Below are 19,177 nucleotides of genomic sequence, written 5' to 3' on the forward strand. Positions count from 1 at the left end.
AGAGACACCTGAGGCCCAGAGGGGGCTCATCATCCACACAGGCTGAGCCAAAAGCCAGGCGTTTTGACCCCAGGCCAGCCCCCTTGACATTGCCCTGTGCCCCGTCTTGGAGCTCCATCAATTTCCCAAATTGTTCCCTTTTCCCCAGGCTTCTCTCCAGCCCAGCCGTGACCCACCTTCCCACACCCCACCAGCCCAGTTACAAATGGTGGTTTTCTGTTTATTGCTCAAAACCAAAAATCCAGAAGCGAAGGTGGGCAGATTGTGGGTTGGGAGATGGCATGAAGCGGGTAGGGGGCCTTGGCCCTGCTTTCCCCCTTCATCCCTCTTCTTCTGACCCTCCAGAGCCCAGGGGTGAGGCCCGGGGCCAGAGCATCTGGGAAGAGCCTTCAAGGCCAAGGGAATAGCAGAACTCTCAGGCAGTCCTTGGGGGGGGGGGGGCGTGCCCTGGGCCGGAGGGGCCCCAGGAGTTGCAGGAGGGCTGAGTTCCCCTCCCAGGGTCCAAAAGCCAGTAGGGTGGGAGGGAAGGGGCAGGCCCCTTGTTTGGCAACTGAGAAGAGGAGGCTTGGGCGGCAGGATGCTGGTTTATTTACTGTAGGGTCCCCGGGGCCGTCAAAGCCCCCTCGTGGGACCAGGAGACTATTTACACAGCAGGGAGGAAAGGAGCCAGAGACGAGGTCCTGTACTCCTCCCTGCCCAGAGTGGAGAGGGGAAGGGCGTCCTGGGTCCTGCAGCCTTAGTCTTGGGGTTCAGATGGAAACTTCATACTCCCGTGTATCCTGGAGACAGAGAGATGGGGTCAGTTGCTGGAGCGGGATGGGGATGGAGGAGGGGACAAAATGGAAGGAGGCATCCACCAGGGAGGGGAAAGACCCTGGGTTTTTAAAATAACATGGATCATGAGGTTTGGGAGCCATGGGGTGGGAATGGGGCTGAATCTGGCCCGGGGATATTTGGTTCATCTTACGGTATATTAAAATCGCACACAAATCTGAGTTTTTGGGTTGTCTTGAACAACTGGAAGACCTGGCAACTGGGCCTAAGTTTCCACTACAGACTAGATGGGGCACAAGTTGGCTCCTTAGCCACAGTCCCCACCACGCCTCCACTCCCGACCAGGCACGCCCGACTTGCTGTGTTGCAGCTGAGTTTGAAATCCCCAAGACGGGTATTACAGAGACTTTGAGAGAAAGACCTGGAGCCCTGGGGGAGCTGAAAGATGTAGCTCTCCAGGGGGAGGGGAAGAGCTCACCCCAGCTTCATACAGTGGGTTGCTGAAGTCTGACTCCACAGTGATGGGGCTGTAGGAATGGGAGCCCGAGAAGCCGAAGAGGGATTTTCCCTGTAGTCTGGGAGAGGGAGGAGATAGAGGGGCTTATCGAGAGGTGAGCCCCCAACCCCCCCCTCACCCAAGCGTCTGTGCCAGGCAGGCAGGACGTCTGCCCTGGCGAGGAGCTCCCCGAGTAGGGTACTTACTTGGTGTAGTATATGTAAACGCCACTGCCGAGGACAATGACCAGGCCTAGGGGCAGCAGGATGGCCAAGGCGAGGTTCCCACCCTCCAGCTGCCGCGACGGGTCTGTGGTCTGGGTCACTGGGGAGAGGAGAGGCCAGTGAGCTGGGGCTGGGCCCAGCCCACTGGCCTCTCCCAGCCTCCTGCCCTGGGCCTCGAACCCTGGGCCTCACCCCTCCGGGGCCTGGCCTCCTGCCCCCGGCCTCTGCCTTGCCCTCCCGACTTGGCCAGGCCTGGGTCTCCACCTGTGCCCTCACTGACCTTCCAGTTTTCGGTTGTCCAGGAGCTCCTCATAGGCCACTGCAGGGAGAGGAGGGGGAGGGACGGGGTCTGAGCCAGGGAGGGAAGGAGGCTGGGTAGAGGCCGGGAGCCCAGTGGGGCTGGGCTGGACAGCCTGGTTCTCTCTGCCCTCTGCTCAACCTAAACTTTATCCTTCCTTTGGTGGGGGCGGGGGGAGGAGTAGTCAGGGCAGGGCCTTCTTCCTCCTCCAGACCCCGAAAAGTTCAGGGTTCTTGAGCGGTCTGAACGAATCGGGTCTGTAGAATTTGTCAAAAATGGTGAACCTGAGACCTATCCAGAGGGCAAGAGACTTCCAAGCCAAGGCCCCCTCTGCTACATCCCTTAGGACAATTCCATGACCTTGAAATTCCCCAGGACCCCTGGGTGTACTTGTGAGGATCAGAGCCCACGGGAGGTGAATGGGGAGCTCAGCAGGGTTACCGTCGCTCTCAAATTTGCTACTACCTGACTTTCCCAGTCCCATCACTCCCCAGACCCTGCCGTGCCCCCTCCTGCCCTGTCTGCCCGGGCACCTTTGCAGAGTGGGGGCTGGCTGGTCCACTGGGAGGGGTGACCGGGCACACAGGTGATGGTGACCTCGCCGATGAGCTCAAAGCCCTCGTAGCAGAAGAAGCGCAGAGACTCGCCGGCCTGGTAGTGATGCTTGTACAACGTCTGATAGCCGTTCTCTGGCACCCCTGGGTTCAGGCACGGCTCATACTTCACTGCAGGACATACGGCAGTCACCTGCCGGCTCGCTGCGGAGCAGGCCACCCAGCCACCCTTCCCAGGGTGTCCGCAGACTCACAGGCACACTTGGGGACCCGGTCGCTCCACTTGGGTGTGCCCGTGTCCCGGCTGTAGCAGGTGAGCACGGCCGCCCCCTCCAGGCTGTACCCGGGCAGACAGCGGTACTGGACGTGGGAGCCGACAGGGAAGCCAGCGTCTGAGGTGGTACGGTGCCCGTTGGTGATCTCACCAGGGTCGGCGCAAGTCATGACTGTCGGCAGGAGGGCAAGTTCAGGGGGAGCTCAGGCCTTAAAAGATCTCCCGGAAGCTGAGGGCCGGGAGCCGCCTGAGCCATGGGCCATCTTCCCCCTAAGCAAACCCCCATCTCCCACCACTTCCTCCAAATGAAGAGATCAGAAGTTGGAAAAATGCAAAAAACGGTGCACTTTAGATTTCAGGCTTCTTCCGGAAAAGAGCGGTGGGGGCAAGCCAGGCCCCCATCCGAGGATGGAATGGGAAATATTTCGCCCCTGTACCAGAGCATATGAACTACATCCCAGCGCCGCCGGCCCCGCACGGTGGATCTTAGGCGGGACAGCAGCTGTGCTCTTTAGAGGGGCCCAGCCCTCCTGTTCCACTCGTCCAGTCATTCCCAGTACCCTCCACTCACTCGCACAGCCTGCCCTGCAGGTGCTTGTTTACAACCTTGTTGAGCAAGTAACAATCAGAGCCATTTCTTGTACATGGACCTCTGCTAAATGCTTTACAAACAGTATCCTATACCCTGATGATCCCGAGACGTCACCGTGACTCATCTAGCGGGGCTCAGGGCGGTCAAATAACTGGCCCATGGTCCCTCAGCCCCGTCACAGCCCCAGAGCACTGGGCTGAGACTCAGAGACTTGGGTCTCAGCTCAGCTTCAGGCTCAATATGCTGCCTTGGGCAGGCCCTGTCCCCTCTGGGCCCTGCCTCCGTCCCTTCCCCTGTCCTGTCTGGGTTTCAGACTGGACATCCTGTCAATCCTTCTAGAGATGGGGAGCTGTGTCAACCGGAAAGTTTTCCTTGTGTCCAGCCCAAATCTGTTTTCCTGAACTTAACCTCATCGGTCCCACCATTGCCCCCCAGGGCCAGGTGGAAGACCTACAATCCCATATCCTGTGGCAGGCTTCCCAAAATTTGGAGAAAATGACAAGACGCCACCGCTTTCTGCTATTCTAAGAGATAAACACTCCTAGCTCCTTCAAATATCACCTCCTCTGTGAAATCTCCTGTCCTCTCCCTGGAACAATGAACCACCCCCCTTCCCACAGCCCTTCTGTATTATTTATAGCAGCTACTAAATTGTTCACCCGCAGAGGTACTGTGTGAAAACTCTTCACAGCCCTTGTTCCTGTTTCACCGATGAGGCAGCCACAGCTCACAGATGTTAAGCACTTTGCCCCGAATCACCCTGCAGTTACGCTCTATAATATCTTTAGCTGTTTAAGTGTCCCCCTTCTGGACTGCGAGCTCCGCCAGGGTCAGGAGGGACCCCAGCCCCTCTGCATAACCGCAACCCAGCATGGGGCTTCAATGACTGCATTAAAATAAACCAAGTTCTCTGACCAGACTAGGCCCCAGCAAAGTGACTCCCCGTAACGTCAAGGGTGGGGGACTGAGACTGGAGCGGGGTCTAGAAGGGGAAGAGCGGAGCAGAGTTGACGGGGGCGGGCCCGGGGAAGGGCGGGACTCTGACGCGACAGAGGCGGGGCCAGGAGGCGGTGGAGGCGGGACCACGAGAAGGTGAGGCGTGACCCAGAGGAAACCGGGTCAGAGCTCGGAACAGTGCACGGGAGAGGGGCGCAGCCCGGAGATGAGAGTGGGGTCCAGAGGGGACAGTTTCGGGACACCGAGGATCAGAGGAGTGGAACCCAAAGGGTTAAAGGACGGGGCCTGAGTAAGATCCGGGCAGAATCCACAGCGAAGGGTTGAGAAACTCGGCCGGGACAGGGGCGGGGGCAAAAGGGGACAGAAGCTGGCCGCAAAGGGGATGGGCGGAGCCCAAGCGGAACGGCCAAACCCCGACGGGCAGGGGCGGGGCCATGAGGGACCTGGGCGGGGCCCGGGCTCACTCTTTTGGCAGGCGGGCGGCGCCGCGCTCCAGGACAGGTCCCACTGGCAGGTGAGGATGTCGGAGCCGAGCAGCTCGTAGCCAGGCTCGCACTGGTAAGTAAGCACCGTGCCCCGGATCAGGTCCCCGTGGGAGGCCGTCCTCCAGCCCCACTCCGGAGGTGGCAGCTCCGGGCACGTGTCGTTCCTCGGGACCTCTGCAGCGGGGAGACAGCGAGTTTGGAGGCCGGCTCCGGGAGCCCTTCCAGCCTCGGGGGCCGCGCCCCTCCCGGGATCTCTGGCCTGCCGGACCCTTGCACATTTCAGGACCCTAGGCCTCGGTACCTTTGAAATGCAACACGAAACCCTGCCCCAGGCCCGGGTTTGGGGGCCCTGGCGGTGCCTGGAACTGTAGCGTGAGGTCAGGCCCAGAGGAGAGGAGGCGGCGGCGCGGTTGAGGTCCCCGCAGCTGGGCCAGGACTCGGGCGCTGGGACCGTCCCCGTCGAACAGTGTCAGCATGTCCCCTTCACGCACATTCAGGCTGCAGGGAGTGGAACCAGATGTGCGGGCTGGGTTACGATTGGCCCCTCCTATCCCGTTCTGCCCAATCCCTAACTCAGTTCATTAGTAACCCTACCTGCTTTCCACCCTGTACACATTCCCCCATCTCAGGTCTGGCCGCCCTTTGAGCAATTATGGGCTTCTCTGTGCTAGCCCCTCCGGGTTCCACTCGTTCTGTGGCTCTTCCCGGTTCCTGTTTCCCGATTCCCAGCCCAACTCCTTAGGAACTCCTCGCACTCTCTGGCCCCTCCCCCATCGCCAGGTGATGCACAGTCTGACTCAAGTGCAGCTCTGACCAGTCACAGGCCATGCTCTTTTCCCACGGGCCCAACTCCCCGCCCTGCGGGAGTATCCGCTTTGGGGCCCTGCCCACTTCTGGTTCCATCCGGTCACATGGCCATCTCATACCAAATCAGCTCACTGGCTTCTCCCCACACCCACCGCCACCTCGCGTGATGATGACGAGGCCTGGTGACTAGGCCGCAGTTTGGGCCTGGGTTCCTGGAAACCCCTCCAGGGGCAGCCTCAGAAATAGCCAAAGAGTGAGAGACACCAGGCCAGAGCCCTCTTTTCACACTATAGCCCCTGCAGAAGGCTGCATTACCCATGTCCTTGTCCAGAGTCTCCTGGACAAATCAAAGGCGATTTGTACCCAGGTCTTCCTGACAACCCACACCCCCATCCTGAACCCTCAGTGGCCTCTTTCATCTTGCATAGCCAGCCAGGCTCACAGCGCAGGCTAGGCTGTTGTCATACCACACTTCACTGAGCCCACACCCATCACACCCCGGGCTGCACCTGACGTACATCTCAACTTGGAGCAAGATGCGCTTCTCTTCCTGGACGTGCAGGCCCCACACGCAGTCCTGGCCGGGGCTATAGCTCTGGGGCCAGTCGGGAGAGAGGACCACACCAGCCGCCTCTGACAGCTCCCCTCCACACATGGCTGGGGGACAGGGGGGGCAGAATCAGAACTCAGTCTTCATTTCACCAAGGGCCTCGCCACTCCCAGCTGGGTGCACCAGACCGCCTCACAGGCTCCCTGTTATCTATTACCTGTGCCCAATCCCTGGCCCTGCTCTCACCTAACCCCGCCCACTCTCCAGCCTATGCATTACCCCCCATCCCATGACTTAGCTCCAGCTAGAGCTCTTCAAGACATTTGGGTTGTGACCCCTAAATTCTGTAACAAACCCACCAATTTATTCAGCTAAGAAAACTATCTCCGAAAAGGACAAGGATTTACCCAAGGCCTGGGTTTACTGGGTTTGGATATGCAAGTCTCCTTCCTGAATGGCCTTCCTAAGATGCCCAGCTCGGGGGTAGTCTGCAGACCAAAGGAGCTCCTAGGGATGTGGAGGGCTCACCCTTGCAGGCTGGCTCTGTGTCGTTCCAGTGGGGTTCTGTGGGATCCACACATTCGATGGCATTTGGGGGGCCAGGGGGCTCCAGGGCATATCCTGGGAGGCACGAGAAAGTGGCCAGTGCCCCTGGGCGGTACTCAGGGTCCGTGGTGGTGACATTGCCATGTGCCAGGAAGGGAGCGAAGCAGCGATCTTCTTCAAAGGCTAGAGATGGGGTCAGTCCCAGGAAGTAAGCATGAGGATAGGCCTCAGGGGATCTCAGACTGGGGGGACTTGGGCTGAATTCAAGTGTGGTTTGGCCACTTGGTGGGCTGTTTAAAATGGAATGCCTTTGGGCTTAGCTTTCACCCTCCAGTCTCCTGAAAATCCTAACCCCTCTCACTCACACATATATGTTACCTTCCTGGCCTCTAGAGGGAAACCCCCAGGCTAGTCAAATCCCAGTCCCCATTCTACGGATGAGGAAACTGAGGTCCACAGACAAAAAAAATCGCTTGCCCAATGTCACACAGAATCAGGTCTCAAACCCAGATTGCTTGATTCCCAGCCAGAGCCACTTGGTTTTGGAAACTGCAGAGGAGGGAGGGGAAAGGGTGCCTTTGGAGAACTGGCTCATGCAGGTGTGTTCTCTCCTCAAAAATAACAGTTAGAAGGGCACCTGAGTGCCTCAGTGGGTTAAGTGTCCGACCCTTGGTTTCGGCTCAGGTCATGACCTCAGGGTCGTGGGATCAAATGGAGTTCCACATTGGGCTCTGCACTCATCGGAGAGTCTGCTTGTGTATTCTTTCTCTCCCTCTGCCCCTCCCGCCACTCATGCTCTCTGTGTCTCTCTCTCTCTCCCTAAAGTAAATAAATAAATCTTAGAGAGAGAGAGTGCAGGGGTGGGGAGGGGCAGAGGGAGAGGGAGAGAGAGAAATCTCGAGCACACACCCCGCTGAGCGCAGAGTCCGACTTGGGTCCTGATCTCACGACCCTGAGATCATGACCTGAGCTGAAACCAAGAGTCGGCCGCTTAACTGACTGAGCCACCCAGGTGCCCCATAAATAAATCTTAAAAACAAAACAAAACACAGATTCTCCCCACCCTTGATTATCCATGCTGTAGCTAGAATCCAAAAGTGCAGTGAATGCAGAAGCTACTCAATTTTGACTTTGGACTAACTCAGCAAAAATGAACATTTGGAGATCATTTTAGTTTTTGCCCATGTGATCATGTCTTAGCTGCAAAATGATCAGAGGACTCTGAAGCTCATGGAGCAACAAGGGCCCACAACTAGGGAGGCAGACCTCAAACCTGGGAATTGTTTTCGTATTTTCAAATCTAACAGGCAACTTATTTTTCAGATCTGTTCTAGTTCACTGTTACTTAAACTGGATGAGGTGTCATGTCCAAATCCTATGCATCCATCAGGACCCAGCGCCAATTCCATTTCTCCCTTGATTCACACCAGGAACCAGCCCCTCCCCTCTCTGAGCATTTCACTTTCTTTGTCTCTCTCCTGCTACTGCTTGCACAAATCCTCTGCTCCAGACACACTGAAATTCTCTATTTCCCAAACAATACCAGGCCTTTCTCTACTGTTGCTCTCACTGTTCCATTCACCTGAGATGCTCATCCCTAATCTCCCTCTTTCAGAATTCTCTCTATCCTAGGGACACCTGGGTGGCTCAGGCAGTTAAGGGTCCGGCTCTTGATTTCTGCTCAGGTCATGGTCTCAGGGTTGTGAGATTGAGCCCCACATTGGGCTCCACACTGGGCATGGAGTCTGCTTGGGATTCTCTGTCTCCCTCTGCCTCTCCCCACCCCCTCTCTCTCACTTTCTAAAAAATAAATAAAATAATAAAATTCTCTCTATACAGTAAGGCCCAGCTCAAATGCCTCTTCTCCCATGATCACTGACCTCCTTGTTTCTACCCATCCAGCATCTAGTCCCCCTTCTTCTGCTCATAGCACTCCTACTTTCATTTTGGGACACATGCCTCGCCCATTTCCAGTCTATGAGGTCCAGTTGGGGCCAACTATGGATGGTCATGTGATGTGGATCTGCCAATCATAACACCACCTGCCCCTAGCTTCAGTGATTGGCTCAGGTGTAGACGCATGACCTAAGCCGAGAAATGAGAGCCCTTCCTGGCATTTTTGCTGAAGCTCTTAGCAAAGTGGTACCCTTTCTCTTTCTGATGGACTTCCTACGTTGGTGGTACATCAGCCTGGAACTGCTAGGTGCACCACAGACTGACAGCCTGACTGACAGTGAAGCCAACACAGAGGAAAGCACTGAGACATGAAGGTGCCTGGTCCCTTGGCTGTGTGCCTGGATCCAGCCCTCCGTGAAACTTAAACGGGAAAAGCCACCCCAGGAATTAGAAGGGGTCCACACAAGGGGATCCTTGTAGTTTTGGGGTGGGGAGGAAGTTCGTTTCCAGAGATCCAAACACAGAGATGAGCAGGGACAGGGTATGTGCTTGTGACCATACTTGGCCATCAGCAAGACGGGAAAGTGCAGGAGTTGGGGTCCCTCAGGGGAGGGCACTTACCTTCAAATCGGAGGCTTAGCAGCAGGGGATTGGCAGGTGTCTCTGAAAGCAGCTCCACATAGAGGGACTGGGCATCACTGATGAGACCCCGCTCTGGGACGTCATCCATGTCCGAGTCATAGATGACTGGGGAGAGGGGACTCCCGCCTGAGCGCACCATCAGCCTGGGATGGACAGAAGGGTGGCCAGGAGCTCACTTTCCCCTCAGAAGCTGCCTCGCCTCTTGCTGGCTCTCCTAACTCACTTTCACAGCTATTATTTTCAAGCCTTGACTATGTAGCATGTACGCTAAGCCTTCACACATTTCATCTCATTTACTTTTCACAAGAGCCCTCGAGTCAGTATGATTTATTATCCCTGATTTTATAGATGAGGAAACAGGCCCAGAAAGAGTCACCTGCCCAGCATCACTAGTGGTAGCGCTGAGGTATTGGTTGGTTAGGCAAGAGATGGTTCCAATGATGATGACGAAGACAAACACATTTACCAGGCTCACTGTGTGCCCGGCATCCTTCTAAGCACTTCACGTATCTTAACGCATTTATCCTCACAGAAACCGTCAGAAGGAGGTCCTATGATCTCCATTCTACTGAAGAGGAAACTGAGGCACACGCAGAGTCAATGATTCGTCTAAGTTTGCACAGCTATACCGCCTAAGAAAGGGGAAGGACTAATCTGTGTTTGACACCCATTTTAACTGGGATCCACCCTGGATCTGTCTGACTCCCCACTGCAGCCTTCCTATTTCCCGGAGGTGGGGACCTCTGACCCAAGGCCCAGACCCTCACCGGTCATTGTCCTCATCCAGTGAGACCCTCTCGAAGTGCAGGTGAAGCCGGCGTCCCTCAGCTGCTTCAATGACCCAACGGCAGGTGAGGTTGGGCCCTGCCGCTCCTCCAGGCTCAGGGGACACGATGCGGCCCAGTGTAGCATTGTGGATGGTGCCACCACAGGATGCTGTGGGTAGAGGGGAGACATGTTAAAGTGACTTGTCCTCATGTCTTCAGAGCTGTTACATCCACACCTTTGGTTGGGACCTGGCCTCAGAGTAGTCTCTGCCTTACAGGCTCACCCCAGAGGATAGGACCTTTTCCAAGGCCATCACCCAGGAGGGAACCAGCCCTAGAATAGAAAAACCCCAGAATGGACACCCCCTAGGATGGAAATCCTGCTAATATGAACACTCCCTGGCATGGGGAGTTATGAGGGATCCCCAAAATTGAAGCCCTCAAATGGAAATCAAGACGGGATCCCCGGGATGAAGATTCTCCAGGATAGAGATCCTCTAAATATGGACCTCCAGAATGGTTTCCTCGAGGATGAGGAGTCTCTGAAAGAAGAGACCTCCAGAATGGTGACTCCCCAAATGGAAACACTGTAGGTAGGACATCCCCAGATAGAGACCCCCACGCCCGCCAAGGATGGAGATTCTCCAAGGGTAGAGACCTTCTGTGTAAAGAGCTCCAGATGGAGACACCAGGATAGGGACTCTTCCAGACAGAAACCCCTTCAAGGTGGATGTTCCCCAAAGATAGAGACCGCCAAGATAGTACCCTCCTAATGGGGCTTCCAGGACAGAAGCCCCACCTATCATGCAGGAGACTCACCCATGCAGCTGGGGGGTTCACCGCTCCAGGCTGGCCGGGTGCCGTTGAAGCAGATAAGGGTCTCCTCACCCTGCAGCTGGTAGCCTGAATCGCAGTGGAAGGTGGCAGTGCCCCCAGGGTGCAGGTCAGTCACGCTCACATCCCCATGGGCCGGCCGAGGAGGGAAGCCGCAGCTCAGGAGGTAGGCTGGATCAGGCAGGGCAGGGAGAAGGAGGACTTTTTTTCCCATGCCAACCTCTCTCACCAACCCCCTAGCACTTCCTTCCCTCTTCTCAGGTCCCCTGGTGGCACAGAAGGCTCCATACTGGAGTTCTCATATGGGCAGTTGGTCTCACGAAGAGGCAATCTCAACATTCCTTCTCTCCCCTAGTCTTTGTAATCCACCCACTTTGGCCTCCGTTTTATAGATGAAGTATCTGAGACCCAAAGAAATTCTGGCTTTAGCACTCACTTGCTGTGGTGACCTCGGGCAAATCAGTCGACCACTGTGAACCCATCCAGCTCTAATAATAACATATAGTATTTGCAGAGCTTGTCCAGCTTCTAAAATGAGTTCATGCAGTGCTTTTGAGGTAGCCAGAGTAAGGCTGTGATCCATTCTCCAGATGTAGCAATTGGTTATTAAGTGCCTCATAGTATTTTCTCCCCTATGCACACACACGCTCTTTCACTGAGGTGCATGGTGGGAATAGACCCTCAGCTTTCATCCAGAGGAGCCACATGAAACTCCTTTAGGAGCTTTGACTATCTTGTCATTGCAGACCTTAATACTCAGTGCCCCTTCAATGAATCCCCCCTCAATGAAGACGAAGTGCTAGGAAGGGCTTTGCTTTCCTTAAGGAACTGGTTTCTCTTCTCTCTTGCAGTGAGAACTGAGTGATCTCTCTTTTTGTGCTGGCTGCTAAGAAGCTCAGAACCAGATTAAGGCTTGTCCCTAGCAACGATGGCTTGTCCATCCACATTCTATTTTTTTCATCTTTAATAAGCACTTCCTGGTACCCATTTTCTTATTTGATTTAATTTTGCTGCACTCTTTTTTGAAAGCCTCCTGAAACTCTTGTGGAATCACAAGAGATAAAACAAATAAATAGTGACTGGGGGGAGCGCCTGGGCTTAGTCGGACGAGCATGGGACTCTTGATCTTGGGGCCATGTGTTCAAGCCCCATGTTGGGTGTAGAAATTACTTAAATAAGTAAACTTTTTAAAAAAGGAAGGAAGGAAGAGAGGGAGGGAGGAAGGAAGGAAGTGACTTGGCAGTAGACAATGGACTCTAAATTTGGTCCTGACACAGTTCTGTGTGTCTGTTTCTGGGTAGCCATGCTTGGGAGGTACCAGCTTGCCTGGGCCTTTGTTTTTGCTGACTCTCCAGCCCTAAGTGATTCTGTCAGAGATCTGGTCTCCCTACTTCAAAATTCAACAAGCATTTCCTTGGCTGGGTGCTAGCGCAGAGAGGTGAAAAAGACCCAGGCCTTGTCCTGTGAGCGTCCGCAGTCTCTACTGAGATAGACCCCAAAAGCTTCTAGAACACAGTGGTTTAAATGAGTATTAGCCTCTTGATGGCTCTCCACGACCAACGGAATCAAGCCCAATGCTTTGGATTGACATTCAAGCCCCTTCCCACTGCTACGTCCAGCCCAACACCTCCAGCTTCAGTTCTTAGCACCCGCAACCCATATAGCCTACACAGTGTAGTTTTGTGACTTCATTTCCCCTACCTGCAAGTCCCTTTTCCCACTCTTTCTCATCTTTCAAGGAGTAACTTAAGTACCACCTCTTCCAGGAAGTCTTCCTGACCCCTCCCCTCTCCCATAGAGTTAGTCTCTTTCTTGCCTCCACACCTGTGCGTGCATAATTTTATCATCACATGAACTGCTGCCTCTTGCTATGGTGAGACTGAACCAGGCCTTATTTATTTTGTCTCCCAAAAGCCTAGCCTAAGCGATCCATCGATGCAGCCCAGAGGTGGTATGCAACCACACAAACTGGATTGGGAGACAGGCACACCCGACTTCCAGTTCTAGCTCCGCGACTTATTCGCTCTGTCACCTTGGGCAGGTGATGCCACCTCGGAGGGGGGGGCTGTCACCTGTAAATAGCAGTAATAAGTCCCATCATTGACAACCAGCCTTCCAGTTAAAGGAAAGAGACACCCAAAGCACCTCACACATAAAGTGCTCAGAAAATCTTAAGCACTTGTCCCTCAGTCTCGATTGACAAATGACTGGGAGTCGGGGCTGAGGATGTGCCTTCCGACTCTGCGGTGTGCTTGCGGGTGTCTGAGCGATCCCTGTAAGCCTTTGTTCCTCTCAGGGTGGAGTGGCCAGTGGCCACCCTCAGGGGTGCCGTGAGAAGCGCAGGAAACAACAGTTGGCACCAGGGTTTTGTAAACGGGAACGTTTGCTGGGCTTGGGGCGAGTGGTGACAGAGCCTTTGACCTTTCAGAGAAGCTAATGAGGCCACTCTGGACCAGAGGCCCCAGCTAGTGCAGACTGGGGAGGGCTTAAACAGGGCCTCGGTCCCAGAGGTGCCTGGAGAAGCCGCAAGGCAGGGAAGACTGTGGCAGGTAATGAAGGCCAATTTATGCAATAGCCCTGCTTCCCCAAATGTTCCACTTTGTCTAAAGAGTCCTATTTTCAGTGCCCTAGGGAAGTGGCTGCGTAAGGGAGCCAGCAGGGAGTCATTTTGTACCATTGGAAGTCCAGCCCTTGGCTCTAAGCCCTCAGGCATGCCCTTGCTCCCTGCTCACCTGACCACCAATTATGTGGCCCCCAACTCACTGGCCCCTCTGTGAATAGGTCTCTCCAGCTTGCACCTATGAGTCCCTGGGGCCCAAACAGAGGCCTCAGGAGAAACTGGAGAGGGTGTGAGGCAGGGATACGGGTTGTGTGTGTCCTGGATAAGGCCCACAAGGGATCTGAGGTCAGCAGAGCACACAAGGGGCAGGCAAGGCCATGAGGTGATGTGAAGGGGACATTGGCCCAAAACATAGTTCCCTCTCTGTTTCTGAGCAGCGCAGGAAGGGACTTTGGAGATGGCAGCAGTGTCTGGAAAGGGACAGTGGGCTGGGCCCCTGGCCTCACACACACACACATGCTAGAACATACGCTTGCACTGTGGGAAGGTTCCCGTACACACAGGTGAGTATGGATGTACACCTGCGTGTAGGTTGTCTGTGGGTGGTGCTCATGAATGCAGTCGTGCATGGATTCAGTCCCCTCCCACACCCTCCGAAGTCAGCAAGATCTTTCTAGGTCACAAATCTGAGGCTGTCACTATCTTGCTTAAAACATATCGAAATGTCTCCATGTCCCTTGCAGGATAAAGTAGTCTGTACTCCTTACTGAAGCTGATGAGGCCCTTCATGATCTGAATCCAACCTGCCTCCTGGTCTGCTCTCTTGTAGCCTGCTTCTCTCCCACCACTTTCTGGGCTTTTCTGTAGCAGTGACTGACATTTCTGCACTCTCACTGTGTACCAGACACTATTTTAAGCCCTTGATATGTATTATTAGTTAATTTGGGCTTCCTGATAACACCATGAGCCAAGTATTATGATCCCCATTTTTCAGATGAGACAGTGAGGCACAGAAAGGTTAAGTAACTCACCCCAGGTCACATGGCTAGGACAATTCTATCTTCCATGCTAAATTACTTCAACTCCTCAAGGGGGTCATGCTTTTTCATCCATCTGGACACCTGTCTTCCTCTTTCTCCCCCTCCCACCCTTCCCTAGTAGCTCGTCTTTTGGGTCCCAGCTTCGTTACCTCCTCCAAGAGGGTGTCCCTATATTCCTTAGGAGAAATTTAGGTCCCTTTGAAATTTGTTCCCTCTGCCTGTGTTTCCTTCCTCATAGGGATATAGGCCCTTATCTCACTGAATTATAATCATCCTGATGACTTGTCCATCTCTTTACCTAGAATTCTGAGTTCCTTGAAGATTTACATCTGGCTTGTTCATTCCTCTCCCTACGGACAACACAGGGCCAGTATGAAATGGGTGCTCAATAAACATTTGTTGAGTGAATGGATGAACTGCCACTCGGATGGGTGCACACCCAGACACAGGTCTGTGAGTGTGTGAAATAAGTGTGTATAGATCTCCTCTGAGGGCTCTGCCCCCCAGGGTCCTAGTCCGGAGGAAAAGCCCCTGACATCTCCTTGTGCTTAGAAGCTTCCCAGAGATGTCTCTTGTGCCCAGTGTGGCCCCTGCCCTTCCACCAGCACCCCAGACTCCTCACCCTGATAGTGGATCCGGAAGCCACCGCCCCTGGGGACCCGTGGGCTCTGGAAGTGCAAGAGTAGCCGATTGGTTGGACTCCGAAGGACCTGTCCTTCTCCCAGCATGGAGGAGTTAGCAAGGAGTCGGGGGGCCAGGCCTGGGGACCCCCCACCAGCCAGCACCAGGAGTTCTTCCTCCCGAGATAGGTTCAGCATCTGCACCTAAAGAAGCCAGACCCAGACCCCCCGCCCCCCAGGACAAGTCAGTCAGGGTGGGTGACCCTTAAGTCCCCCACCGTCTGTTTTCCTTTCCCCTGAATGTGGCAGCCCAGATACCACCGTGACATTGGCCATATTATAGACCTCCAGGAGAGTCTTTGAGATCCTCAGAAAACAGGCCCATTTGAGTCAGAAAAGTTTCTCTGATTCCCAGGCCAAACCTGTGCACACACCTGGGCCCAGAGGAAAGGGCTTGGGGGCTTCAAAGTCCAGTTACCTGGATCTCGATGCCGTAGCCGGGGTAGACGTGGATGCTGTATGTGCAGTCCAGGAGCCCCGCCATGCGGCTGGCGGCACTCCGCAAATCTGGAGACTCCACGTGCCCTTCGCCCTCCGAGATGTTGTTATTACACAGAACTAAAGAGATACAAGTGGCTGGAGTCGAGTGAAGCCCTGTGTTCTTGCCCTCCCAGCCAAGCAACTCCAGGAGCCCTCACCTGTCTTGTCCCCAGCACCCCTCGCCATCTTTATCCGCTGCTCCCTCCCCCACCCGTGTCCACTGTAATAGAGAGAAAACACATAGCACGGTGCTGGTACACAGCAAGGAGAAACACATGCCAGCCTTTATTATTATTGAGCAGAGGCCCCTCTCCCATCGGGACCCAGACCCCTTCTTCCACACGTTTCCAGCAGCCTCTCCCCTTGCATGCCACCCGCCTCTCCCACATTCATGCTCCTGCACACTGTCCCTATCCCCTTTCAAACGCCTCACCTGGGCTGGTCACCGTGGTGGTAACAGTTGTCGTGGTGATGATCGTGGTCGTGGTCTCCTCCTCTCCTCCCTCAGGCCCGAGGGGCGGGCCTGGGGAGGCGGGGCCAGGAAGGGGCGGGGCCGTGGTTCCCGGGGGCGGGGTCAGCAGCTCTGGTGCGGTGGGGCCAGCACCCCTGCCCCCTTTAGGGGTTACAGCTGTTGTCAGAGGCCCTGTCCCTGGCTCAGTGGCCCGTGGCAGGGAGGGCGCTGCAAGAGTCTGGCCGGCTGGAGGGGTGGCTAGTGTGGGGTCTGGATCAGATCCTGGGACAGTGCAAGGGAAGTCAGGGCGCAGAAGGAGCAAACTGGTGGGCCATGGGTGGGGAGCAGGGCTGAGGGAAACTGGGGGCTCCCCCACTGAACCCAAAAGACCTCCCCCACAAGGTGCAGGCCCCCCACCTCTCCCGCACCCGAACTCTGCACCCCCTCCCAAGGCTTCCACAGCCTGGCCTCCCCACCCCTCCCTCTCCACCTCTCTACCCAGGCCCTTCTTCTTGGCTCTCTCGGACAGTCTTCTTGAGCCTCCCCATGCTTCCCCGTTCAGACCCGGCTCCCTTTCCTGCGCACCACTTTCTCCCTCCTCTTTCTCTCTTTTGCTCTCTCTGGAACTCTTCTTCTCTGTTTAGTCTTCTTGTGGCTCTCTGATTTTATGATTCTAAATCTGCTACTCTCTGCATTTCTCTCTCTTTCTGTCTCTCTCTCCCCTTTATTCCTCAGACTCTGGTTCTCTGAGTTTCCATCTGTCTTTCTCTCTGACGGTCTGTTTTTCTGTCTGGCTCTGGCTCTTGATCATTTGGTCTCAATTGCCCTGGTTCTCTGTCTATGCTGTTTTGACTCTCTCTAACCATCCCTCTCTGAATGTCCCTGGCTTGGGTCCCCATCTCCCCGAGTTAATGTCCCTCCCTCTTTCTCTGTGTCACTCCTGCCACTCTGGGGGCCTCACCCGGCAGGTAGCCCATCTCTGGACCCCTCCTCAGCAGGGCCCCATGGAGCAGCTCGGCCAAAGCCTCAGAGGCTGCTGTGGGGGCCTCACTTCCAGGCTCTGGCAGTGCCTCTTCTTCCTTCAGGGGCAGACCTAGGAGATGAAGTTGTGTGAGCCCTTCCACTGCCCCACACTCCTTCCTTCTCCAGAAAGATCTTTTCCAGAGCTCTTCCTCTCTCCTCAGTCAGCTGGGCCTGCAGAAGCTCAGAGGGTCCCAGACTGGGCTGAGAGCCAAGATTGGAGGAGGGGCTCCCAGCTGCCCCTCACACTCCTACACCTTTCTCTCCACCCCACCCCCCTCCCAGGCTGTGTGCGCCTTCGGTGAGCCTCTTGGCTCTTATGAACCCTGGACAGCACCAGCGGAGTGGAGAGGGGCCACGGTGCTACCTTCTTTTTCCCCTCGATGGTGCTCTTCCCCCAACCCTGGAGCTCTGCGGAGGGTCTGGCAGCACCTCCCAGCCCTCGCTTCCGCAATGCCCAGCTTTCTCTCTGGGTTTCTATCTCTGCAGTGTGGCTCTCTCTCTCTCTTTCTCTCTCTTTCATTCTCTGCAGTCTCTGCCCGCTTCCCTGGAGTCTGGCGAGGGGTCAGAATAGAGGACTGAATATGTGGGCTCTGAGCACTGCCTCTGTTCATCTGTCTTTGTCCATAAGTCCAAGAACATTTGCGTGTGCAGTGCCTGGCATCTCTCCCACCCAGGTACCCTGCATGCTTCTGCCGCCTCCGCAGACATCCCCCCAACTTCCCCAGCCCTTCTTCCTGGATTTAGCCCCTGAGACGCTGGTAAAAGCTCCCCTCATTCATTTCCCCACCTTCTCAGTATTGGGGTTTAGGGCTCCAGGTACAAGCCAGAAAGCCCCGGCTTGCCACTTCCCTGTCAGCTGTACCCCTCCCCTCCCCCAGAAGCTTGGAAAGCCCAGGATGTTGAGAGAAAGGATGGTAGAGGACCCAGCTGGGGACCTTCCCCGGGCCTACCCCCATGCTCCCATGTCCTTACCCTGAATCCAGGGACAGCTCAGCAGAATTAGGAACAGCAGCTGGGGAGGCGGCGGGTGCTGGGCCCTGGGAGTCCCCATGGCGACTCACACCGATTTCTCTCCTCTGCGCCTCTCCTAAATTATCTAGCTGTCACCTTTCCTCTGTCTCCTTTTATCTTTCCCTTTAATTTTCTCCCCCACCCCCTTGCTAGCAGTTAGCAAGGAAGACAATTTCTCTGCCCCTTGGGATGGAGGGGCAGAATTGAGCTGGGGGTCGCCTGGATCCCGCCCCTCCTTGCCCAATCTCCTCTGTCCTCTGCTATCGGGTCTGTGGGAGAGGGGGCGCGGCTCCGGCTGCAAGGGGTGGGACCGGGAAGGCCGAAGGGGCTGGGTCGCCTGGGTTACCCTCTCGCTCGGGCGCCTGGGTCCACCGAGCTAGCTGGATCCCAAGCTGGGGGAGTGGGGAGAGGCAAGATAGCTTCTGGGGGTCTGGGGTGGGGTTGAGGATCGGGAGGGTCCCTACTGTGCTCTAGCGGGGCTTGGTGGGGAGGGGAGGGGGTTGCGGAACCTGGAGAGCCGAAGCTCGGGCACTGGAGCTGCGGGAGGGAGAAGCTGAGAAAGGTGTCGAGCCCACGTCAGATCCTGGGGACGGGCGAAGGGAGGGGCCTGGGATTTATTTGGGGGCGACGGGGGGGGAGGAAGAAGGAGGAAGTGCAGATGGAGGAAGGAGGGACCACATGAGCCAGACCGTAATCCTCACTCCCGCGGCCCCTAGGGGAGGCAAAGGAAACTCTGGTCCTAGCTGTAATTACAACCCTTTCCCCCAGCCTTTCCAGCACATCTGGAATCTGAATCTCCTCTTCCCAGGGTGCCGAGGGGCGGCACAGCTGGGTTCACGCTTGCTCAGCTCTCCAATATGCCCCCTGCCCACATCCAGACACCTCCCTCCTCCCCACGGGACTTCCCTTTCCCTTTTACAGCTCCTGTGAAATGGGCTTTCTCCTCCTCCAGGAGAATGGCAAATTTCCACGTTTATGAGAAGTCGAAGGGGCGACAGGCCGAGATCTGGGAAGGAGAGACCCCTTCTCTTACATACATGACCCCGGCCAGCTGCCAGGCAGCTTCAACTTTGATTTTTTTTTTTTCTTCTGGCCTCCCTCACAGCGCCTCTGGGCGCCTTTTTCAGCACCACCAGCTAGCGGACAGCTCTTCCCGGCCCCGCCGGAGCGGGCCCGGCCCCAGACGCCGCGGGCGATTGGCTGAAGCCGCCCTCACTGTCAATCAGGCTCCCGGGG

General features: G+C 55.7%; 1 protein-coding gene and 1 long non-coding RNA gene across 4 annotated transcripts; one reads left to right on the forward strand and one right to left on the reverse strand.

Moving 5' to 3' along the window:
• Positions 1 to 206: 206 nt before the first annotated feature.
• Positions 207 to 18,546, reverse strand: SEZ6L2 (seizure related 6 homolog like 2). 3 transcript variants are annotated; one of them, XM_031033209.2, is made up of 18 exons: positions 17,903 to 18,546; positions 16,869 to 17,000; positions 15,890 to 16,189; positions 15,395 to 15,534; positions 14,919 to 15,120; positions 10,682 to 10,867; positions 9,863 to 10,031; positions 9,075 to 9,238; positions 6,540 to 6,740; positions 5,980 to 6,118; positions 4,956 to 5,152; positions 4,634 to 4,828; positions 2,601 to 2,792; positions 2,326 to 2,517; positions 1,775 to 1,813; positions 1,477 to 1,594; positions 1,253 to 1,374; positions 207 to 779 (listed from the first exon to the last, which is right to left on the reverse strand). In XM_031033209.2, exons 1-17 carry the CDS (start codon positions 17,979 to 17,981, stop codon positions 1,260 to 1,262), a joined length of 2,760 nt encoding a protein of 919 aa, XP_030889069.1. In that variant the 5' UTR covers positions 17,982 to 18,546; the 3' UTR covers positions 207 to 779; positions 1,253 to 1,259. The 3 variants fall into 3 exon arrangements, with proteins under 3 accessions (XP_030889069.1, XP_006738060.1, XP_006738061.1); XM_006737997.3 differs by having other exon boundaries at positions 1,253 to 1,349; positions 17,903 to 18,544; XM_006737998.3 differs by lacking the exon at positions 1,775 to 1,813 and having other exon boundaries at positions 1,253 to 1,349; positions 17,903 to 18,544.
• Positions 4,557 to 14,708, forward strand: LOC145721543 (uncharacterized). Its single transcript, XR_014145274.1, has 2 exons — positions 4,557 to 4,727; positions 9,811 to 14,708. It is a non-coding gene; the product is annotated as an uncharacterized LOC145721543 (long non-coding RNA).
• Positions 18,547 to 19,177: the final 631 nt, after the last annotated feature.

This window comes from Leptonychotes weddellii, chromosome 5 (assembly GCF_054177405.1).
Source record: "Leptonychotes weddellii isolate Sample4059 chromosome 5, ASM5417740v2, whole genome shotgun sequence".
Lineage (NCBI taxonomy): Eukaryota > Metazoa > Chordata > Mammalia > Carnivora > Phocidae > Leptonychotes > Leptonychotes weddellii.